The 25,353-nt window shown below is 46.9% G+C and overlaps 1 protein-coding gene across 10 annotated transcripts in view; it reads right to left on the reverse strand.

Annotated features, from left to right (window-relative positions):
* The window catches only part of FRMPD2 (FERM and PDZ domain containing 2), a 229,230-nt gene that overhangs the window by 160,444 nt on the left and 43,433 nt on the right, over positions 1–25,353 (reverse strand). For all 10 annotated transcript variants that reach the window (XR_013233792.1, XR_013233793.1, XM_077350968.1 and 7 more), the window contains 4 exons: positions 17,317–17,401; positions 15,283–15,439; positions 9,857–9,928; positions 3,245–3,419 (listed from right to left, as the gene is read on the reverse strand). Coding sequence is in view for 8 of the 10 variants with exons in the window: in XM_077350968.1 (XP_077207083.1) it covers positions 3,245–3,419; positions 9,857–9,928; positions 15,283–15,439; positions 17,317–17,401 (489 nt within the window). In the remaining 2 variants the exon portion in view is untranslated. The remainder of the gene's footprint in view (positions 1–3,244; positions 3,420–9,856; positions 9,929–15,282; positions 15,440–17,316; positions 17,402–25,353) is intronic.

Genomic DNA, 25,353 nt, shown 5'->3' on the forward strand with positions numbered 1-25,353 from the left:
GATGCCGGAGCTTTGCAGCCTAGATAAGGACTCCCTACCCAAGAAGACATACAGCCACTCCAAAGCAACAGTATACAAGAACCAATCAAAAGATATATGGATCTGCTGTGAAAGTAATCGACTGAAAGGAGCTTCTTGGAAAAAAAACTGTACCGATCTTGGAGCCCAGGAGGTACAACTGTTTCAAGATTCACCGATGTATACTCCGAGGGAAAGACTACAACTCCACTCGAACATGGGTCAGTGGGAACAACAAGATGCGGCAGGCCTCGATATGAAACTCCCTTAAGCCTCCTCCTGCTTTCTTCAGTAGCCATATAGGCAAGCTGAATTTGAATTAACATATCTCTGTAGTGACTCTCAGCTTAAACTTAAAGCATAACTAACAGGAGGCACCTAACTGAGGAGGTGTAAATGTAACTAACGAAGACCTTATTTCACAAACTAATGAAGACTCTATTTTATCATTTTTTGTATTTAATAATGTACACTTATATAGCTTACAACCTTAACAACCTATACATATATATATATATTTCTTTTTCCGTACAACTAAGTAGGCTTTTATTCTTTTGTTTTCTTTTCCCTAGTGGAAATGAGGATGGCTCTAAGACCACGTTAAGTACAAATTGTTTATGATTGTTAAAAGTGTTAAAAACTATGCAAACAAATGTTGAAACTTCTCTTTTTAAATGTGGTGGAAAGGTGAAAAAGTTTATAAGCTTTGGGTAAAAGTCTATAATATTGTAGCCATGTGGAGTCTTATAATTTAAATGAAGAGAAGAGGCTTTTCAAGAACAATGGGGCTCTTATCTGATCTACCCAAGAAAATAAGTTAAAAGGGGATTGAAACGGGGTATCAAGTGTATCAAACGAAGAACATAATCTTTTTCTTTCTGTATCAATAATGTAGATTATTTGCATTGTATTATCTTTAAATATTACAAAAGGGGATTGAAACGGGGGACTAAATGTATCAAATGAAGAGCATAACCTTTCTTTTTCTGTATTAACAATGTAGATTGCCTGTATTTTATTATCTTTAATCTTGGAAAACAAAAATAAAAATCTTATTAAAAAAAAAAGATTATACAAAATACTATTAGATAAGTGGCTGCCAAATTCACAATCCATAAAGGAAATATGGGAATCAGAACTTCATATTAAAATAAAAGAAGAGGAATGCTATACACTATTTAAACAAATCCCCTTCAATATCTAGGAATGTTCAAGAACATGGTTTAAAAGTTATTCAGAAATGGTATTTATACACCAATTATCTTATCTAAGAGCTTCTCTAAACAAAAACTGTTGGAAAGGATGTGGCCATTTGGGGACCTATATTCATATGTGGTGGGATTTTCCAGTAGATAAAGAATTCTGGGGGGAAATATTTAAAGAAATAGAAGAAATAATAAAAGACAGAACCATCAGCTTCATTAACTCTTCTTAATTTATTTTTGAACTAGAAATTAAGCCCGCTGTACTTTACATAAAAACTTTCACATTGTCTCAAGATCTTGTTAATGTGCATCTTATGGTGTCCAACATTCAAGATTTGTTCAACTCCAAAGAATAGCAAATTTTCCGGCTTGTGTCGTTTTTCAACAAACTGAATCACCATTACCTGGTGTCTGAGTCTGGACTGGTGTTCCTGGATCCGGTCCCTAATTGGACGACTGCTAATACAAATGTACAGTTTTGCATACAGATATTTAATACAATATATTAAGCTTTTACTTGAACAAGTTGTTTTGGTTGTTTGATTACTATTAAAAGAAGAGATAAGATAAACTGTATTTTTAGCTTTATTCATTGCTTAACTCTGTTATAGCCTAGGGTAGATTCTTTCTTCTGCTGTTAACTTGCATAATACAACAAAATTTGAGTCCAATGGCATCTTTAAGACCAACGAAGTTTAATTCAAATGTGGAAGAGTGCATGCACACAAAAGCTCGCGCCTTGAATAAATCTTTGTTGGCCTTAAAGGTGCCTCACTGGACTCAAATTTTGTTGTGTTGCTTCAGACCAACATGGCCACCCACTTGGATCTTGAATAATACAGTAAAACAAATGTTGTTGTTTCTGCTACCTCCTTTTTTTGTTGCAAAAAATAAAATATATAAAATATTTTCTAACTGACAATGGACTTCTGAAGCAGGAATGAGGGCACAGATCTCACTGCACACTTCAACATGAGCTTTTGCATTTTTGTGTGCAGTAACTTGGACTATTCAGTCTTTTTTCCCTTTCTACAGCTTCTGCATAAAACATCTGTATAATGAGGATCCACTAATCTCATCAGAAAGAAGCAGCCTCTAGTCCATGAAACCTCATGAAAGAGAGACCATTTCCACTTTACGTTTCTGCATTTGGGCTTTCCTCCCCGTGTTTCCCAGGCTGAAATTTGTTATATACTTCCCGCATCGGAGTCCAATGGAGGCATCCTCCCATCATGCTTTGCTCCCTTTCCCTTTTCAATTTTTTTTTGCAAAATGGTGCGTACTTTTTTTGTTGTTCCCCTTAATTCCACCATTCCACCATTCTGCATCCTTGATCACCTCCCCCCCCCAAAGTATACTGGATGTGTTTTGTTTTTGTTAAGCGGGTTATCGTGTTACAATGCTGCTATAATGCAATGCGGAAGACTGCTAGACTGCTAGAAACAGCACTGTAACATGATAACCCCGTTTTTCCACACTGGAGGATTCACACTGGGCTGCAATCTGGACACTAAGTCGAGGCAGGTTGCTTCACCTCTTCCTGCTCCCACATGGCGGAGTATTTGGACCAGTGCACCTCATCTACGCCAGATTTGTGCTCCTTCACAGGAGACAGGGCACCAAAGTTCCCTGTGTGGAAACGGTCTTCAGAGTTTTGGGACTTTTAATTTATGTTTTATTCTGGCAGTACGTGATTATAATAAATTATTGATTGGATTGACACGTTGCTTAAATCATGTGTCAATACAATTAACTGACGAGTAATTCTGCTGGTCACCAATGGCTTTGGAAATCAGCTTCAAAGGATGACAAGTTTTTGAAGAAGGGCTTACATCTGAACACTGTGGTTAGAAAGAAGAGTCCTAAAAACATGTTTTTCGAATGTATTTCAGAGCACAATATGCTCTTAGGATGGGATCTTCTCATGGTATGTTCTCAAAATGCTTTCCCATCAAAAACTAAGATGAAGCAATGCCCCCTTCCCACCTATTCTGAGCAATGGGAAAAGAGAGACTCCATACCTCTCATGCAGGCTAAGGCGAAGTAAAAAGGTTCCATAAGATTGGCGTATGCCACAACTGTCTCAAAGACAACTCGTGCCTTTGTTTTAATGTCACACTTCACCTCTAAGCATTGTCCATTTGGCAGAATCACATTGACATCTCTTTGAGAAAGAAACGATTTCCCTTTCTTTGACTAGAAAATATTAAGGAGAAAAGGATGAGTATGTTACTTAGGGCCATTTCGCACAAGGGAATTTCAGCGAAATCATTACCAGATGCTGTTGCTTTAAAATCATGGTTTTAGATGACGCCGTCAGCCTCCTGTCCCAGTTTCGCTCCATTTACCAATTTAAAGCGAAAGCAGGGAAATCGGTTAAACTGCATTCCCCTGGGCAAAATCCTGACAAATGGTGCAATCACCCGTTAGGTTTCAGTGAGGTTTCCAGTACTCTTTTTGCCACGGAAATGTCCCTCCCCTGCTCCCGTATCCATGGCTTCTGGGGGATGGGAGGCGGGTGTTTTTTAAAAATGGAGAATGTTGAGTAGCAACACATAATCGCAAGTCTATTCAGAACCCCCTTGCTCTTTATTTGAGTGCGTGTGTCACATTTTATTTTTTGTTCTTTTTCATTGGGGGTCGCAAGCAAAATATCTTTTTAAAAATATACAGGAGAGTAATATGATGAACAGTGGAGTGATTATTTGGACTTTCTTAAGAAAGACAGCAGTAACTGTTAGATTAGGTCCAATACGTAATGGGAACCGACTATATATCTCTTGAGATAATATCAGACTACATTAAGTATGATATACGTGTATTGACGATACTTATCAGCTGGTCGCTTTGTTGTTTTTTGTTTTTCCGTAAATGCTTTATAAGAACAAATAACAATTAAAAAAATGCTTATAAAAAAAATATACAGGAGAGGAGCAATGCATATTTGTTAGTTCACCACTCAAATGTCATCGCAAAACACGCCACCTTAGATGAGAGACAAATGCTTCTTAAAGGAGCCGCAGCTGTCTTCGGCGGCAAGGCTCGTCAGCACAAGGCAGTGGAGTGGCCTGAAGTGCGCGTCGCTTTTTATACTTGTCCGCCCTTCCTGGCGGCCGGGAAAGGACCTGTGGCAGCAGGTGCGCGACACAGCGGCCCAGCTCTTTTCCTGGTGACGAAGCCCTCTACCCCCGGGCCCTCCCACGGCTTTGCGGCCGGGAAAGAAGGCGAGCGAACTGGGCGGCGGCGATTGCGGGGCAAGTTGCGGCCGAATGACAGGTCCTCGTGGCGGCGCGGGGACTGGGGGGAGACGCGAATGGTGCGGCAGCGTTCCGTGGGCGAGCCCTGGACAGTGGGGGCATGTAGATATCCAGCAAAATAACCCCCCTTGTTTTTTGTTTGCAAATGGCAGGAAACTACAGGTTACCCCCCCCCCAGGGTTGACAGGTCACCTCTGGCTGCTGGAAGGGGATGGGGGGGGGTGAGGTTGGCAGATCCAGACACAGCTAGGGAAGGGCAAATACCTCAGTTGGAATCAACTCTCCAAGGCATAAATTTTTTTGTTTTTACTTCTTTCCAGTCTGTTTCCCCCTCCACGCACACACACACACACACACACACACACACACAATTATTATTATTATTATTATTATTCCATTTATTTCCCGTCACTCCCTACAGGCTCGTGGCGGGTAACAGTAAAAATCCCCTGTTAACCCCCCCCCCCCCGCTAAAAGACTATAAAAATACCCAACACGGCGGAAAATACCACTCTCCCCTACCCAAACAAGGGCATTGGGGGAGGGAGGGTAATGATGACTACTTCAAACCCCCAGGGGAGCAATGTTCTTCCTCGCCAATCCCAGCCTCAACTATAGACCTGGCAGAAGAGCTCCATTTTACAGGCCCTGCGGAATGCCCGCCGCCCAACTGGGGAGGGGGTGGTATACTGAGCTGGGCCCACAGGGCACAGTGGTCTGAACACAGCACAGCCAAAGTTATATCCAGATCCACCTTTACCCCGGCACCGAAAATCAATTCGAGTATGGTGTGATGGGTGGGCCCAGCAACAAATTGCGAAACCCCTAGTGTCGCCATGGATGACACCAGGTCCCCACCTATACCTGAAGAGGGCGTGTCCGCATGGACATTGAAATCACCCAGGATTAAAAGCCTGGGAAATTGCAATGCCCAGGCGGCTGCCACCTCCAGAAGGCGGGGCAGGGCGTCTGGTGGCGCGTTGGGTGGACGGTATACCAACCAGACAGCCAAGCTCTTGACCGAGCTGCCAATGGGGCTGCCAATACCAACACACTCCACTAATTTCCGGGAGAGCCCTGTAGGAGAAGGTCTCCTGGACCAGAATAGCCACCCCCCCTCCCCTTTTGTGGGTCCGGGATTGCTGGAGGACAGAATAACCTGCTGGGGCCAGTTCTCTCAAGGCCACTCCTCTCCATCTCTCAGACAGGTCTCCGTCACGCAAGCAAGCTCAGCCTTCGACTCTGCAAAAAAAATGCTGCAGGGTTGCAGCCTTGTTCTTTATCGACCTTGCATTGCACAAGACCAATGTCAGACCCTTTCCTTTAGCCTCCACCCTCACATCCCTGGGGATGGGATGAAGGTTAGAAGGGAATCAAGCACACCCAGGGCGCCGGCTGTGTTTCCACGGCCGGGCCCGACACAGGACACCAGTGCTCCCAATCCTTCTCTTGTCAAACCTCCTCTCCCGCCAAAGCGCCCCAGACCCAAGATCGTTGGGATCCTGGCCCCTTTGTTTGCACCCCCATTGGGTTGAGCCCCCCACTCCATATCCCACCGCCCCCCCAAGAGAGGACGCCAGTTCCTAACCCCTCCTAAGCTAGATCCTCTCCCCCCAGCTGTGCTAACCCCCCCTAGCCCTCCCTACCCCACTATCCTTGTTACCTCCCTCCCCCCCACCCAACCTATCCTAGCAGCTGGTGAGGTGGGTCAGGCCACAAGGGTGAGATCCCGCCTGCTTCCAGGGGTTCTCTCTACCACCTTTGGGCCGACTCCCCCACTTCAGCTGGACCTAGCCCTAAAAAACACCCTTCCTCTCTTGGTGATGGAACACTCCCAATACACCCCTTCAGCACCAGCCTCAGAAAAAAAAAGAGTCCAGCTGATATTCTGACAGCTGCCACTAGATGGAGCCCAGGCTAACATCCAAGCCAGAGATTAAAATAAAGTGTCCTTCTCTCACAGACTCTGCTGCCTTTGTGGTTTGTTTTTTTTGTTGTAAATCACTGACAAATCTTTTGGCCCCAAAGCACCACCTCTTTGCTTCTGAGAAGGGGCTGCTGTTTGGGGAGATTTGCACCCTGTTCCTTGCCCCACTCAGAAAGGGCAGATTGATTAATGTTTATGGAATCAACTCCTTAACAGCTAAGCACGGGGCAAGTCAAACAGGCTGCAGTCTCTACATATAAGTTTGCGCTATGAAACTATCAAAACTTGAAGACAGACCTGTGACAGTTATCCATACCTCTGTGAACAAATGAAATTGCGTTGCAACGATTAATTCTGTGTTTTTAAAAAGAAAAAGGAGGGGGGAGGCTTGTTTGCTTTGCTAGACAAGCTGAGGCTGATTGGTTGTCCGGTTGACTGGCAGGCTCGAGGTTGGGGGGGGGGGGACTTTGTGGCATTTTCATTGCTCCTCGGCAAGAACCGGAAGGAAGTGAGGAACGCTGGAGGAGGAACAGTCGCGCTAGAAGAATGGAGTTTTGGGGCAGGTGTGAAATGACGAAGGAATGCTGCAATACACAGCAGTGGATTATTCAGTGTTGATTATGGATTTCTACCAGCTGTGTGGAATGGCCCTTAGTTTGAGGTGGGAGGGTGGGGAGATCTGGATTAACCCAGCCTGTTTCTTTCAAAAATAAGTATCTGTCTTGATAGCAACATCTTGATGATCTTCTGCAGCTTCCATTGCCACGGCAAATACAAAAGCATTCACTGTGGTGATGGAAGGGTTTTCATCAGTCTCATTTTCCTCACTCCTGTTGGGGGTGGGGCTATTCCACCCATGTTTTGCTCCCTCTAGCAGTTGATTTGATATTACATCACATTATGTCTGGCATATCTACTGGCAGATTTAAATTGCAGGTTTTTCTAGAATCAGAGATGAAAGGGGCCATACAGGCTATCTAGTCACACACCCTGCCTAGAGAATCGAGGATAAGGATCTGTCCAGCTGCTGCTTGAAGACCACCAGTGAGGGTGAGCTCACCAACTCTTTAGTCAGCCCATTCCTCTGCTGATCTACTCATAGAATCCTAGAGGGGGAAGGGGTCATCCAGGCCTTCTAGTCCTGCCCCCTGCTCAATGCAGGATCAGTCTCAAGCATCAAAGGTTTCTGTCCAGCCACTGCTTGAAGCTCCCCATCTCCTTAGACAGCCCATTCCACTGCTGAACTACTTTGGCTGTGAATTTTTTTCCTCTGATATCTAACTGGTACTGTTCTACACATAGTTTAAAGCCATTATTTTGGGGCTTATCCTCTTTTGCCAACAGGAACCTTTCCCTGTCCTCCTCCAAGTGACAGATCATGTCCCCTTTCAACATCCTCTTCTCCAGGCTGAGCATTCCCAAGTCCCTCAGCCTTTCCTCATTCGGCTTGGCCCCGGATGATCCTCATTGCTCTCTTCTGCACCCTCTCAATTCTGTCCATGTTCTTTTTGAAGTGAGGCCTCCAGAACTACACACAGTACTCCAGTTGCAGTCTGTCCAATGTGGCATACAGTCAGACTATGACATCTTGAGATATTGCCGTGATGCCCCTGTTGATAAAGTCCAGGGCTGCATTCACCTTCTTTATGGTGCATCCCACTATCTGCTCATATTTACACTCAATCAGTATCCCAAAATCACATTCACATACACTGCTACCTGGAAGTGTATCTCCCCTCCCCTCCAGTATGCATGCACACATAAAAGATATCACAGAACAGCTGGACAGGCTCATCATTATCCCTTCCTTCTCATCCATGTAGGAACAAATAATACTGCCCAGCAGAGTATGGAACATATAAAGAAAGACTTTGTGGATTTGGAGACCTGGGAGCACAGGTTGTGTTTTCATCAGTCCTTCCTGTGAGTGGCCATGGCTTAGGAAGGGAGAAAAACATCATGCAAGTAAATGACTGGCTACATCACTGGAGTCGTCTGGAAAGGTTTGGTTTTCTGGATCATGGTCTACGATGTCAATATGAGGGGCTATTATCAGGAGATGGTATGCACCTCACAAGGGATGGAAAAAGTATTTTTGGGAGAACCCTTGCAAACCTGGTGAAGAGGGCTTTAAACTAGATCAAAATGGGGAGCGAGATGTAAATTCAGAACTTGGTGTGATGGCAAGATGAGAAGATTGAGAATATACAGGGAATGGTACATAAGCAGAGTACTACTAATTTGCAAGGAAGTTCAAAAGCCAAAACACAAAGAATGCAGGAGGAACTAGTAGTCCTAATAGAGGACTTAATAGGAATCACAGAAACTAGGTGAGTCAACCACGTGAGCAATGCCTATGCAGCTGTGGCAAAGGGGGGATAAAAGATCTGACCCATGATATATTGAATTGTAACTTCTACGTGGAACCCAGACTGAGATTTCTTAGTAGATTACCCATAATGACCCCTGGCATTCCAGATTCCGAGAAGATGATTCTTCTATTGTCAGATAATTATCCATAGAGTCACACTGTTTGCTCTGGCTGCCAGACAGATAAGGTCTAAGGTGAAGGGTGATGGCTGATTTTGGTGATCTGTGATATTCTGTTGTATGAATTCCAGTGTATGTGCAATTATCTGCATTTAATGCTTATAGTTGTCTTTTGTGCTTTGTAGTGGCCTATGGCTGTACAATAAACTTGAAACTACTACTTTTCATTGCACGGGTCCCTAGCATATATGCAAGTGGTGCTTCAATAGAGACAAAACTGGAGAGGAAAACATTCCTGGTGCAGTATGAATTTGTGAATCCTGCCATTGTGCCATGGGGCTGCCATCTCCCTGGTTCCAGCCCAGCAGGCAACTGCCTTTCTGGCAAGTACACAGGCATGTTGTGATAACGAGGGCTTGCCTCTTCCCCAAGACTTCCTGAAGCATCTTGCAAGGGCACAGATACTTTATACTTATTTTCCTGCTGCTGTTCTATAACGTCCGGAGTGACTGACACCTCTATCCATGTCTGTCTGTTGTTGAATGGATTAGAACTGTGCCCCCTCCCCTCCCCCTCCCCCTATACCCCTCCCCCTCCCCCTATACTCTGCCCTCTTTTGTAATTTCCCCATGGTGTTCCCTATAGAGATATGCAAATGTACACCATATAGATAATTTACAGTGAAATCCAATGCAGAGTTACTCTAGCCTAAATGTTATCGATTCTGAGATAACAGCCCAGGTCACAGAATTGGTGTTGTCATCAGAGAACTGGAATTTGTGTACAGAATCCTAAGTACAGCCAATCTGTTACTTTCTGCTTTGTCACACATTGGCCTGAACGTTGGCAACATAATTTTTGGTAGTGCACAAAAGGTGCAAATTCCTGGTTCAAGTAGCAAAAGGCTCAGGGAGGCATCACAAAAATGTTCATGTCAGTCCAACTGCTTTCAGACATACCATGATTGATCCAGGCAGCTGCAGAGAGATTGGAGGTTCACTGGACAGAACAATGAATTCTGGGCCTGGAAACTAAGAAGAGAAAAATTTTAAGACCAAAAGATAAAAGGATTGCCTTATCTTCCTACTGATTCTCTATTGCATTCAACTTGCATCAGAGATTCTAATGGACTTCATCTGCAGATATTACTCATGACTGTCCTTGCACCTCTTTTGGCTTCTTTGAGGAAGCTGTTCAACAGGAATGGAGGCCAGAATAGACCTCATTCACAGTGCAGTGCCAAACACCTGCTGAGCTTGTACTAGCTTTAATAGCTGCAGTCAACAGCCCTAGCTGCTTTGCTATATATTGCCAAATCTCTTGTCCTAGCCTAGCTTCTGCACTATTGCAAATGGTTTAATAAACAGTGGTTTGACCAGCATAGCTATTCCTATAATAGGAAAGCTTTTCTGCTTTCTCATTTTTCTCACTTCTGTGTTCCTGTTGCCTGGGGGAGCTGTGCACATGTGCTCCCTCTAGTGGTCAATTCAGTATTACGTTGCTTTATGTCTGGCATAGAATCATAGAGTTGGAAGGGTCCTCATGGGTCATCTAGTCCAACCCCCTACACTATGCAGGACACTCACAACCCTATCACTCATCCACTGTAGTAGTAGTAGTAGTAGTAGTACTAGTGGTGGTGGTGGTGGTGGTAAACCTTTATTGGCATAAAACCTCTTGTGATTTTGATGTGATGCCCTGAAGTATGGCAGAACCTGTCTGCCCTGTATGCCTCGTGTGGAGGCAGTAATCTGGGGCGGACTGGGTCCGGTTGGGAAAATCTTTCGCCATCTGTACCCAGGCAGAGGCAGGCTAACTGCCCCGTCACAAAGAATCAGTGGCAGCCCGGAGCAGCACCAACAGTGTGGAAAGGGTGCTGAACAGAACAGCCCCCGCCCCAAGCAACAGGAACACATAAGTGAGGAAAATGGGGATGTGAAAAGGCTCATAGAGACTCATAGAGAACATGAAAATGCTCTTTCCTTTTATTCCTTTAGAGGCTCATTGATTTGTAAATCTTGACCAGTAGAGGGAATATGCTTTCTTCATTTTTGGGGTGCATCTTGACTCTAATTAGCCCTTTCTCGCTGCTAATCCCCGCCCCCTCCCCTACCTACCTGTAAGGCTTCAGGAAGTCTGTGTCAATGTATCTGAAGAAATACACATGAGAGCTTCAACCCAGAATGAAACTTCGTTGGTCTTAAATCTGCCACTGGACTCAAACTTGATTCTCTTGCTTCAGACCAAGATGGTGACCCTCCTGAATCTCACTTTAATCCAAATTGAGGAATGTACTCACACATACCCATTACCAAAACCTGACTGCGTTAGTGCAGGGCTTTGCTTTATTAACCACTATTATAAGCTAAGGATTCCAGACAAGTCTGCTGAAAACAGGAACCTCAAGTAGGAGAAAGCACTAAAATTTCCTCAATATTGAGCCTGTTCACTGACTATAATGAGCTCAATATCCTGTTTCTGGTGAAAACCAACATCTTAGATTTCTGATAGCTAATCACCAATAAATTAAATTTAATAGGAGCTAGTAAACATCCCTGTCTTGCATCCTTCTCCAAGTTAGGTTGTTAGACGTCCTTCATACCTACAACACACTTGGGCAGTTGAATCTAAATATAAGTGTTGCATAATCTCTAAAATGCTTTTATCAATAATCATTTCATAGAATCATAGAATCATAGAGTTGGAAGGGGCCATACAGGCCATCTAGTCCAACCCCCTGTTCAACGCAGGATTAGCCCTAAGCATCCTAAAGCATCCAAGAAAAGTGTGTATCCAACCTTTGCTTGAAGACTTCCAGTGAGGGGGAGCTCACCACCTCCCTAGGCAGCCTATTCCACTGCTGAACTACTCTGACTGTGAAAAACTTTTTCCTGATATCTAGCCTATATCGTTGTACTTGAAGTTTAAACCCATTACTGCGTGTCCTCTCCTCTGCAGCCAGCAGAAACAGCATCCTGCCCTCCTCCAAGTGACAACCTTTCAAATACTTCAAATACTTATCATGTCCCCTCTCAACCTCCTTTTCTCCAGGCTGAACATTCCCAAGTCCCTCAACCTATCTTCATAGGGCTTGGTCCCTTGGCCCCAGATCACCTTCGTCGCTCTCCTCTGTACCCTTTCAATTTTATCGACGTCCTTCTTGAAGTGAGGCCTCCAGAACTGCACACAGTACTCCAGGTGTGGTCTGACCAGTGCCGTATACAATGGGACTATGACATCTTGTGATTTTGATGTGATGCCCCTGTTGATACGGCATATGCCTTTTTTACCGCTGCATCACACTGCCTGCTCATGTTTAGTTTACAATCCACAAGTACCCCAAGGTCTCGTTCACACACAGTGCTACCTAGAAGCGTATCCCCCATCCAGTAGGCATGCTTTTCATTTTTCTGACCCAGATGCAGAACTTTACACTTATCTTTATTAAATTGCATCTTGTTCTCATTTGCCCATTTTTCCATTGTGTTCAGATCTCGTTGAACTCTGTCACTATCTTCCGCAGTATTTACCAGTCCTCCCAATTTGGTGTCATCTGCAAACTTGATGAATAGTCCCTCCACCCCCTCATCTAGATAATAAATATGTTAAAAAGTACCGGGCCGAGCACCGAGCCCTGAGGTACCCCGCTACTCACCTCTCTCCAGTCTGATGAAACACCATTGACAACAACTCTTTGAGTGCGGTTCTCTAACCAATTCCCTATCCACCTAACTATCTGAAAATCCAGATTGCAGTCCTTCAACATATCCATCAGAACATCATGGGGAACCTTGTCAAAAGCTTTACTAAAATCCAAGTAAATGACATCAACCGAATTTCCCCCATCCAGCAAACCTGTTACTTGGTCAAAAAAGGAAACTAGGTTGGTCTGGCAGGACCTGTTGGAGACAAATCCATGCTGACTTCCTTGGATCACCAAATTGTCCTCCAGATGTTTGCAGATCGCTCCCTTTAATATCTGCTCCATTATCTTCCCCACAACAGAGGTCAGACTCACTGGTCTGTAGTTTCCTGGGTCATCCTTCCTCCCTTTTTTTTGGCTAAGTTTTTGGCTAAGTTTTTGGCTAAGTTTACTCCACAGTTTGGAGCAATTTAGAGAATAAAAGGTTCCTTTGAGATCAATAAAATCCACATATAATCTCCCCCAGAACTAGCAGCATTATAGGCCCCCGAGCAAACAGCATACTGAGGCCCTATCTACACAACCACTTCACTTTATCTGCATTTTCTCCAGCTTTTTACTACAGAAATAGAATTCTTGGAAAACAAACTCAAGTCACAGGACAGTTTTTGCACATAAACTTTCTTATATTAAACTTCAGTCTTTCTTCTTAATCGAAACTCTCTACTGTGTGTTGATTCACAACACTGTGAGGCAAGGATAGTTTCATTTCTGTCTAGGTCTACATTGCACAATTTTCACATCTTTAAACAGCCTAAATAATTCGTTAAGCCCCCTTGAGGTGGGCTTTGTCCGTGATGAGGAAGGGATGAGGAAGGGACAGACAATCGGAGGGACCAATCGGCAGGCGCGAAGCCCCAGGGAGCCGCAAAGCGGGGGGTTCCCGGGGGTTCCCTGCCTGGCGGACTGAGGCCTGGCCCTCTGGGCCGCAAGCAAATCGGCAAGCTTCTCTTCCCTCCCCTCCCCTCCCGAAGTGAGAAGCTCGCCGGGCCGCGAGCGAATCGGCCGCCTTGGCGGCCGATTTGCTCGCAGCCTGGCGAGCTTCTCGCTTCGGGAGGGGGAGGGAAGACGGAGCTGCGGCCTTTGCGGCCCGCCGCCGGGCCGCAGCCCGCAGGTTGGGGACCACTGATATATACCTTAGAATGCATAGAATGCATAGAATGCTGGAATGATACACAGCCTGAATCTGCCTATAAGTCAGCTGGCTGTGTGCATTTTCAAAACACAGGTGCATTGCTAAACCTAGAGCTGGCATCACAGGGCAATGATCTCAACCACAAAATGGCCACTGAGGGAGGCAGAACACCCACTGACACACACACACACACACATATACCTTCAAACACAAAAGAAGACAAGAAGAGTAATTTTTAAAATTGAGAAAATGGAGGAAAAGACAGGATAGAACCAACACAATGGTGGCTATTGCATATTTCAATCGGTACAGTCATTTTTGGGCTCACCACAGCACTGATAAAGCTGTTCTGACCAAGCAGCAATATCAGGGCTCTCTCAGCCTCACTCACCCCACAGGGTGTCTGTGGTGGGGAGAGGAAAGGGAAGGTGACTGTCATGCCCCCACCAACGCCTCCTGGGGCTTCTGAGGTATTGCCACAGCAACCACAACTGTAAGCCGCTTTGAGACTCCTGGTAGAAAAAAGCGGCATATGAGAACCAACTCTTCTTCTTCAGTAATGTCAGGGCTCTCTCAGCCTCACCTCCCTCACAGGGGGTCTGTTGTGGGGAGAGGAAAGGGAAGGTGATTGGAAGCCGCTTTGAGACTCTGGATAGAGAAAAGTAGCATATAAGAACTAACTCTTCATCTTCTAAATACATTTCACTTTAACTGGAGCTTCCGATCTCCAGCCGCAGCCCTTGAAGCCCAGCACAAAGGAAACACAGGCCTGCAGGGATGATTGAGCCAAAAGAGGCTCATCTGAATGATTCCAAAGGGAGCTGAAGGCTCTTGAGACTGTGAGGTCCCAGCACTCTTCTCAGGAGTGCAACCGGAAGCTGGAAGACCTCGGATTGCCAAGTATGCTCCTCTCCACCTGGGCTGAGTCTCCATGGAGATTTTATTCCAATCCCAGGTTGATTCAATCCCTGCTGCCTACACTGAAAGCGATTTCCATTTTGATTTTGGGTGATTTAAATTTTTCATCTGTAACAAGCATGATTGACCCTACCCCATGATATCCTGGAGTGGATATAACCCTCAATATTTGAAAAAATCGGCATGAATAAGCATGCAGCTGTCTGCCATCCCCAAAATAACCCCCTGCCCAATGCAGGATCAGCCTCAAGCATCCAGGATAAGGATCTGTCCAGCCGCTGCTTGAAGACGGCAAGTGAGGGGGAGCTCCTCACCTCCTTAGGCAGCCCATTCCACATTTGAACTAAACTCATAGAATCCTGGAGTGGGAAGGGGCCTCACAAGCCATCTAGTCCCACCCCCTGCTCAATACAGGATCAGCCTCAAGCATCCATGATAAATATCTGTCCAGCCACTGCTTGAAGACGGCCAGTGAGGGGGAACTCCCCACCTCCACAGACTGCTGAACTACTCTGACTCTGAACAACTCTCTGTGAGACCAATACATACTTCCTACATGATGGTAATTTGCTTTCTTCTCCTGGCTACCTCATCTGTTCTCTAAACATTTTGAAAAATGGATAATTCACCTTTTCATTTCTTTGGAACAAGTGTCTTGAAGATGGAGGAGCTGGTAACGAATCCTTCTGGAATACAGAGCAGGTGAAAGAGGAGCTCAAACTTGGGACTCCATGATTGGTGTTATTCTGGCCTTCGCTTAGAATTTCATCCGTGGCACTGGCTGATCTTTTGAAAAGAGAATGTGTGAAGAACATACAGTCTTTAGCCTTGGGCATCATTTAATTGGTCATGTGAACACTTACGCTATGCTTCAATTTTCCTTTCAGATTTCTGTTTGGCTCTACAGCTTTAACCCTATTGCATTGCTTATTGAATATTCCATCCTGTCAATTGTATCAGCTCATTCTGTGTAATCCCTCTGAAGTCCCAGAGATAGTCCCAGGTGGGCTATTTGCAAAGTTAATACCTTTTAAAATGGTGCAAAATAGCTTGACAGGATTCCAGATGGACATTAATAATTAACAGTCCTCGGCAGCAGTGTGGATGACCTATGGAAATGCCACCCAACCAGTTTCAGAGTAGGTCAAGTGGGTGCTTCTTCATACAGAGGTCTTCTGGGTTTTGCTGGGCGGGGGGGGGGGGAAGCACTGGCGCTGCTGATTTCAAAAACAGAGCAATCCTTCTCTGTGCTTTCCATGCCTTTATCTGCCTGGCACCAATCATTAGCCATGTTAAAATGAAGCATCCCAGGGACAGCATTAACTACATTCGGCATGGTGGATGCTGCTGAAAGAGTCCCCAAGTTGGCCAGGAGAAGAGGGCAGAAGATGTGGAAAGCAAAGAAGCTCTTCTCTCCTCAGGCCTGCCTGCCTGTCTCTTGCAGTCAACCACTTTTGCCTTTAAGTCATGTTAGTTTAGGATGTTCTAATCTCTAACCTCTTGTGGCACAGAGTGGTAAGCAGCACTTATGCTGTCTGAAGCTGTCTGTCCATGAGGTTGGGAGTTGGATCCCAGCAGCCGGCTCAAGGTTGACTCAGCCTTCCATCCTTCTGAGGTCAGTAAAATGAGTTTGCTGGGGGTAAACGGTAATGACTGGGGAAGGCACTGGCAAGGCCACCCTGTATTGAGTCTGCCATGAAAACGCTGGAGGGCGTCACCCCAAGGCTCAGACATGACCCGATGCTTGCACACCTTTACCTTTATCTTAATCTCAATAAAGATGCCCACAGATGCTTTTTAAAGCAATTTAATTGTAAACATAAATATTTATCTTCCTTACATAGCTGATGCAACCAAAACAGGCCTGAATAATTATGTACCCACTAGTAAGGAAGCCCGCTGCAGGGGAATGCAGCGGGCGCTAGGTGCTTACTTGAGTCGTCGTCGGCTGCAGCGGCAGCGGGCTGGTCGGCGGCAGGCTGGTCGTCGTCGTCGATCTTCCGGCAGCGGTCTTCCGCCGGCGGCGAGCTGACGCGGCGAGAGGCGCTTCGCGCCTCTCGCTGCGTCAGCCCGCCAGGCAGGGAACCGGGGGCTCCCTCGGGCGGCGGGCTGAAGCGGCGAAAGGCGCTCCGCGCCTCTCGCCGCGTCAGCCCGCCAGGCAGGGAACCCCCGGGTCGGCAGCCTGACGCGGCGAGAGGCGCTTCGCGCCTCTCGCCGCGTCAGGCCGGGGGGAACTGCGAGCCGTGCTTTGCGCGGCTCGCAGTTGCTGGAGCTGTGAATCGGAGGGACCAATCGGCAGGCGCTTTGCGCCTGCCAATTGGTCCCTCCGATTGTCTGTCGTGAGGAAGGGTCCAATCCGGGCCTTTCCTCATCACGGACAAAGCCCACCTCAAGGGGGCTTAACAAATTATTTAGTCCGTGGCGCCCGTGGCGCCACGGGCAGTTTAAAGAAGGCGCCCGTGGCGCCACGGGCGGTTTAAAGATGTGCTGTCAAGTCACAGTTGACTGATGGTGACCCCAGCAAGGGGCTTTCCTGGAACTTCCCAAGAAAGGGAGAAGTGGGGGAGGGGCTGCCCTTTGCCTTGCTCTGCAGAGTCTTCCTTGTTGGTCTCCCATTCAAGTAGTGAACCTGCCAGGCCACCCTCCCTTCCTCAAATTATTACCTGTTAATTAATGGCTTGTAGCTACTGTGAGCTTTTGAGTCCCTGAGGTTTAAGTCCCATGGCTGCTTGTGCTGTGGAATTCTGCCTGTAGTGGAAAAGAGAATATTAGAATCAGTTTCCTACAAATAGGGTCTCGGGGTCAGGAAACAACTTAGAGGAAATATTTGGGTCTGACTTCATATCCTTGCTATGATATTCTACTCAGATATCTTCATCCCTAGAGAAGCTCCCCAAATATTCCAATTTTCCCATGATTCTGGACAGCCAAATTACTTTCATGTGTCCATCCATTTGTGGATGGGGCAAACACACAGATTGCCAGAGAGTTTCAACCTCTTCACATGCATTTGCTTTGCCAGTGGGCAGGGAACACTGATTAAAAAAAAAAAAACACAGCATAAAAGCAATCGAGATGTGATTGTGTTGGTGAAGCGATGGCATTTTTTTCAGTTTCATATGAACACATGTTCAGATCAGTAAAATATCCCTCAAAGAGCTATTGGATGAAATCCTATGTAGGATAATCACAAACCAGTTGCTGTTTTGCATCAGTGAAATGATTGGGGGGGGGGGAATGCAAACAGAATGAAAGAACCCAACTGCAACAAACTATTCATTTTATTTGTGTACTTCATTAATAGAATCATTCTTATAGAGCTGAAAGTGCAGACCCCAGAAAGCCCAGGAAACACTTCACAGGCCCCATAGGTGAGAATTCTAGGTCTGCTCCCAAGGGTACAAAGAAACGGGTGCTGGGGATTGGGGATTCCCTGCTGAGAGGAGTTGAGGCCAAAGTGTGTAGACCAGACTTGTTGACTCCAGAGGTCTGCTGCCTACCTGGTGGACTTGGTAGTAGCGACCATGTGATTTTGGAATTTTCAATTGTGGGAAACATAAAAACCTTGACCTGCCTGGCTGACAACTTCATTAATCAAATGGTAGATTTGTCCGAAGTAGACAATTTGCTGAGCTCGGTCAGGGCGACCACTTGCCCCCTTGATCCCTGCCCTTCCTGGCTCCTCAAGGGAGGCGGCCAGGGGATAGGAGGCCAGCTCAGAGACACCATCAACTCCTCCCTAAGTTCAGGGGAGTTTCCTGAGCGGCTAAAGGGGGCAGTGGTTCGCCCTCTCCTAAAAAAATCAACGCTGGACCCGCAGGACCCTGCCAACTACAGCCCAGTATCCCATCTGGCGTTCCTGGGTAAGGTGGTGGAGAGGGCTGCGGCTGACCAGCTCTCGGCATTCTTGGAGGAAACTTCGGCACTCGATCCATATCAGTCGGGCTTCCGTCCTGGCCATGGGGTGGAGACGGTGTTGGTCGCCCTTTTGGATGATCTCCATCGCCAGCTGGACAGAGGTGGGTCGGCCATGTTGGTCCTTTTGGAACCATTCGCCAGATGTTTGGAAGCAGTGACTGTTCGAGCAGAGTCGCCTGAAACTCAACCCCTCCAAGACAGAGGTCCTGTGGCTGGGAGGCAGAGGGCAGGACCAGGCAGCGCGCTTACCCACCCTGGCAGGAGCTCAACTTACTATCGCGAGCTCAACTTACTACTATGCAGGAGCTCTAAGAAGCCTATTTGGATGAACAGAGAACTTCAAGAGGAACTAAGAAAGAAAAGGGAGATGTTCAGGAAATGGAGGGAAGGACAGAGCTCTAAAAAAAGAGTACCTACAGGTTACTAGGCACTGTAGATCAATCATCAGAAAGGCCAAAGCTGAGAGTGAGCTAAGATTGGCCAGGGAAGCCCATTGTAACAAGAAAAGATTTTTCAGTTATGTGAGGAGCAAATATAAAGTAAAGGAGGCAATAGGCCCACTGTTGGGTGCGGATGGACAAACTCTAACGGAGGATGCAGAGAAAGCAGAAAGGCTTAGCGCCTATTTTACATCTGTTTTCCCCACAGGTCAAAGGGTTTAGGCACATCTAGAAATGGCAGTAGCCAGTGTCTGGGTGGCAGGTTAACATGGACAGAGAGGTTGTCGAGAGGCATTTAGCTGCACTGGATGAATTCAAATCCCCTGGGCAAGATGAAATGCACCTGAGTAGCTCAAAGAACTTTCCGGAGAACTTGCAGAACCCTTGTCCATCATCTTCGGGACCTCTTTAAGGACTGGAGATGTCCCGGAGGACTGGAAGAGAACAAATGTTATTCCGATCTTCAAAAAAGGGAGGAAGGATGACCCGGGAAACTACAGACCAGTGAGTCTGACCTCTGTTGTGGGGAAGATAATGGAGCAGATATTAAAGGGAGCGATCTGCAAACATCTGGAGGACAATTTGGTGATCCAAGGAAGTCAGCATGGATTTGTCTCCAACAGGTCCTGTCAGACAAACCTGGTTTCCTTTTTGGACCAAGTAACAGGTTTGCTGGATCGTAGAAATTCGGTTGATGTCGTTTACTTGGATTTTAGTAAAGCTTTTGATAAGGTTCCCCATGATGTTCTGATGGATAAATTGAAGGACTGCAATCTGGATTTTCAGATCGTTAGGTGGATAGGGAATTGGTTAGAGAACCGCACTCAAAGAGTTTTTGTCAATGGTGTTTCATCAGACTGGAGAGAGGTGAGTAGCGGGGTACCTCAGGGCTCGGCGCTCGGCCCGGTACTTTTTAACATATTTATTAATTTGTTTGTTTGTTTATTTATTTATTTATCATACTTATATACTGCCCTCCCCGGAGGCTTAGGTTAATGATTAATGATCTAGATGAGGGGGTGGAGGGACTACAAATACTCTGGAAGACAGAGAAAGAGTTCAACGAGATCTGAACACAATGGAAAAATGGGCAAATGAGAACAAGATGCAATTTAATAAAGACTAGAAAGTAAGCCCGCTGTACTGTTAATACAGCGGGCGCTAGCTGGGCTCGTGTGGTGGTTGGGGTGGGTGTCCACCTGGAGCCCCCCCGCAGTGGAGGCTGGCTGTGGGGCTGGCTGGGGGCATTTCCCGGTGGCGGCGGTGGGCCCCCCGTCTCCGTTGGTGCCTCCCGGCCCCGTGGTGCTGCCTACCTCCGAGTTGGGCTTGGCAGGCCACGCACTGCTCATAGGGAGGTAGGCGGCAAGCGTGGTGGCTGGCGCCGGCTTGGTCTGCTGCCGGGCGAGGAGAGGGTGGGTGTGGGTGGTAATGGGGACGGAAGCAGGCATGCGCCGGACTCGGCGCATGCCTGGTGTATCTGTAGGGTAGGGCAGGGGGGCGGGCACGGGAGATAGCAACCAGGCATGTGCAGAATTGCATGCATGCGTGGTTTAGTCTGGCTTGGTGGAGGCGGCCGGGTAAGTCACGCGGGCTGTCCTTGGCCATGTTTGGCCGCGGGCGGGACGGGCTGCAAAGAGGTGGGCGCCTGGAAGGGTACGTCAGGGCGAGGGGGCGGTCAGCCGAGGGGACGGGTGGACGCAGGGAAGGGAGGGTGGGAGGCCGGGTCTAGAAGTGGGGGTTGGGGGCGTTAGATGGGGATGGGTGGGCGGACAGACGGCGGTACCGGCGTGGGGCTCGCGGGAGACGGGCACGGGTGGGTGGCTGGGCGGGGGTATGGGGGTGGGCGAATGCCATTTTGGGCTGTATCAACAGGGGCATCACATCAAAATCACAAGATGTCATAGTCCCATTGTATACGGCACTGGTCAGACCACACCTGGAGTACTGTGTGCAGTTCTGGAGGCCTCACTTCAAGAAGGACGTAGATAAAATTGAAAGGATACAGAGGAGAGTGACGAAGATGATCTGGGGCCAAGGGACCAAGCCCTCTGAAGATAGGTTGAGGGACTTGGGAATGTTCAGCCTGGAGAAAAGGAGATTGAGAGGGGACATGATAGCCCTCTTTAAGTATTTGAAAGGTTGTCACTTGGAGGAGGGCAGGATGCTGTTTCCGTTGGCTGCAAAGTAGTGGACACGCAGTAATGGAAATAGTAATAGGCTGCCTAAGGAGATGGTGAGCTCCCCCTCACTGGCAGTCTTCAAACAAAGGTTGGATGCACATTTTTCTTGGATGCTTTAGGATGCTTAGGGCTGATCCTGCATTGAGCAGGGGGTTGGACTAGATGGCCTGTATGGCTCCTTCCAACTCTATTATTCTATGATTCTATGGACTTATAGATTGGCCTTCAGGAAAGCAGATTTTAATAGACTTATAGGAACCCCTTCCTTCTCATCCATGTTGGAACAAAATACTGCCCATCATGGAACGTATTAAGAAAGTCTATGTAGATCTGGGGCAAAAGGCAAATGACCTGGGAGTGCAAGTTGCGTTTTCATCTGTCCTTCCTGTAAGTGGTCGTGGTTTAGGAAGGGTGAGAAAAATCATGAAAGTAAATGACTGGCTACATCACTGGGGTCATCGGGAAAGTTTTGGATTTCGGGATCATGATGTCATATGGTGTCACATATGATGTCAATATGAATGGCTTACTATCAGGACATGGTGTGCACCTCACAAAGGATGGAAAAAGTATTTTTGGGAGAACCCTTGCACACCTGGTGAAAAGGGCTTTAAACTAAAACCAAAGGGGGAGCAAGATGTAAATTCAGAACTTGGTGTGATGGCAAGAACTGAAGAGGGAATGATTGCAAAGTTACAGGGATCGGCACATAAGCAGGGTAGTTCCAAAGCAAAAACCATGGATGGATTACGAAGTCTCTACACTAATGCACAGAGTATGGGAAACAAGCAGCAGGAACTAGTAGTCATAACAGAATAAGGGGACTATGACCTAATAGGAATCACAGAAACTTGGTGGGATAACACTCATAATTGGAATATTAGAATCAATACTAGAATCAATATTAGAATCAGAAGATACAGACAAGTAAAGAAGGGGGAAGGTATAGCAATACGAATCTTTATACTTGTGAAGAAATACAGGTACCTGAGCATGAAAGTTCCGTTGATTGTATTTGGGTAAATATAAAAGGAGTAGGAAAGGAGAATGGAATTATTCTGGGGGTCTGCTATAGACCACCAAGCCAGTCAGAGGATTTGGGTGAGATACTCCTAGATCAAATTACTCAATTCTCAAAGAGAGGGAAACAGTGGTCATGGGTGACTTCAATTACCCAGATATGTGTTGGAAGACCAATTCTGCTAAAAATACAAACTCCATTAATTTCTTAACTAGTCTTGCTGACAGCTTCATTTCCCAGAAAGTAGAGAGGGGAACTGGGGGCTCTGCTATTTTAGAATTGATTCTCATCAATAGGGAAGAACTGGTAGATGAGATGGAAGTAGTGGGCACACTTGGTAGCAGTGACCATGTGCTTTTGGAATTTTCAGTCGTGGGAAAGAGAAAACCTTTACGTAGTCGTACGTATAGACTGGACTTCAGGAAAGCTGATGTTCACATTCTTAAAGGTATGTTGCGTAGAGTCCCGTGGTCAGAAAGACTTAAAGAGATGGGAGTCCAAGAGGGGTGGGAGCTTCTTAAAAGTGGAATACTGAAATAGTGCTCAAAGTGGCAAAAATGTACCACAGGTGTGTGTGTGTGGGGATGGGAATGGTGGTCAAGATCACTACCTAGTTCCTGACAATTAGAGCAGTTTCTCAGTGGAACAGGCTTCCTTGGGAGGTGGTGAGTTTGAAAATGTTTAAACAGAGGCTGGATAGCCATCTGACAGAGAGGCTGATTCTGTGAAGATTCAAGAGGGTGGCAAGTTACATTGTCAGCGACAGAGTTGTGGGTGTCCTGCATGATCCAGGAGGTCCCTTCCAACTCTATGATTCTATGATTCTAGCTGTCAGGAACTTCTTCCGGATGTTTAGTCAAAATATTCTTTTGTATTTATACTTACATCATGCTTCTATGCTCCATTTTATCCTCACAAATTTTATCCTTTGAGGTAGTTTAGATTTGCAGGTGTATGTACAAACATATTGTTCTGTAAAGCTTAGGGCCATTCCGCACGAGTTCAAAGTAGCAGAAGGCTTACAAATGGTAAATGCTACTAATTTGCCGTTCCGCATGACGTCGCACACAATCTGCAACAGTCCTGCAACACTATGGCTTAAAGTGGGCTTTCAAATCAGGATTTTGTTCCATGTCTGGGGGCCTCTATGCCTACTAAAGGGGATGCTGAGCTGATGAGGAGCAGACAGGCAATGCATGGTTTGCATTTTAGAGAGTGGGAAGCTCAATCACTGCTGATATCACCAAGTCAGAGCACCAGCTGCTCCAGGAGTTCAGAAAGTTCTCGTTCCAGGCAAGCAGGACAGCCCCCAATGCTGCAGTCTCAGACTGGATCTCCAAGAGCGTTCCTGCCTCCTCCCTCCCAAGGTCCAGACTGGACCATATTGCTCTCCATGTTTTTTTTTTTTTAAAAAACTGTGAATAGCTGCAGCCCTCTTACAGGGGAAAGCAAATTTTGGAGATAGGTGAGATTGCCGACAAAATATATATATTTATATCCAGGTTTTCCTCATGGATCAAGGTGACTTGCAATTGTAAGCGACATTTACAATTTAAAACTAAAAATAAAATAATCTTCAAATCTCTCTCCCACCCCACCCCCTTTAAAAGTGGGGTTGCCAACCTCCAGGGGGTGACCAGAAACAGTGACAGTAAGGCTACACACAATTCATACAATAATTTCTTTCTTTTCCCCCCCTTCTACTTGGAAGTACCTCCCATCCCCAAACCCCACTTTCCTCAGCCTTGGAGCAGACAACCCTAGTTACACATGGGTTTCTTCCCAAAGGCAAACAGGATTGTTTCAGGTTGATATAATGGCTCAGGGGAAGGCAGAGCTACGCCCCCACTCAGCCAATCATTGTCTCTCGGTCTAATTCACCTTCTAAAGTTGGCATTGTTCACAGAGTAATTAACACAGCAACAATGCACAATCTGATTGGCCCTTTCTTGCGTGGAACTGCTGATCGTCACTTTGGGTCAGGAATCGAATTTCCTCTAGGCCAGACTGGCCAGGGATTCTGGGGATTGGGGGGGAGGGGGGGCTTCTGGACATATAATTGGGATCACTGTGGGTGGGAAGGTAGTTGAGAATTTCCTTCATTCTGCAGGGAGTTGGACTAGATGACCCTGAATGTCCTCCGAGGTCATCTAGTCCAATGGTCCCCAACCCATGGCCCGGTGCCGGGCCGCAAAGGCCTTGGCGCCGGGCCGCAGCTCCCTCTTTCCGCACCCCCCGATGCCAGGCCGCGAGCAAATTGGCCGCCAAAGCAGCCGATTAGCTCGCGGCCCGGCAAGCTTCTTGTTTCGGGAGGGGGGGGGAAGAGAAGCTTGCTGAGCTGCAAGCTAATCGGCCGCTTTGGCGGCCGATTTGCTGGCGGCCCGGAGGGGCCGGGAGAGGGAGCCACAGCTGCCGGCATGGCGGCGGCGCAAACATGCATGCACGGACTGCCGCGCACGCGCGTATGCGCCCCTGCCGGCACAAACATGCGTGCGCGGCAGTCCGTGCATGCGCGTTTGTGCTGGGGCTGCCGCGCATGCGTGGGGCCCCGGGCTGCCCTCTCCCGCCACTCCGGAGCAGCGGTCCGCGGCAACCGGAAGGTTGCGGACTACTGATCTAGTCCAACCATCTGCACAATGCAGGAATTCACAACTACCTGCCTACCCACAGTGACCCCAAATTCCAAACCCACATGATCCCCTCCCCCAACCAAAGATCTCTAGCATCGAGCCTGGCCTAGAGGGAATTCATCTACCATCCCACAGTGGCAATCAACAATTCCTTGGGGATGGAAGGAAGGGCCACAAGAAACAGACACTGGCACACCCCTTCCTGCCCACCCAATCACAATCTGCCTAAGTTCTATGATTCTAGTAGATAAGGGTTTATTTAGGAACTAATGTACTTGATAGGAAAGAGAAGAGACAGGTTCCTAAGTGCATCTCTACCCAAGAAACAAACAGACAGAGACCAATTCCGTACCGGAGGCTTCATGTTGGGCTGCAGCCTGGCATTTGACCTGGGTCAGGTTGCCCTGGCTTTTCCTGCTCCCTCACCGGGGAACATTTGGCCTAGTACACCCTATATACCCCAGATTTATGCTCCCACGTGGGAGCCGGGGCAGACATGTTTCCAGTGCAG

This window comes from Paroedura picta, chromosome 8 (genome assembly GCF_049243985.1).
Source record: "Paroedura picta isolate Pp20150507F chromosome 8, Ppicta_v3.0, whole genome shotgun sequence".
Taxonomy (NCBI): domain Eukaryota; kingdom Metazoa; phylum Chordata; class Lepidosauria; order Squamata; family Gekkonidae; genus Paroedura; species Paroedura picta.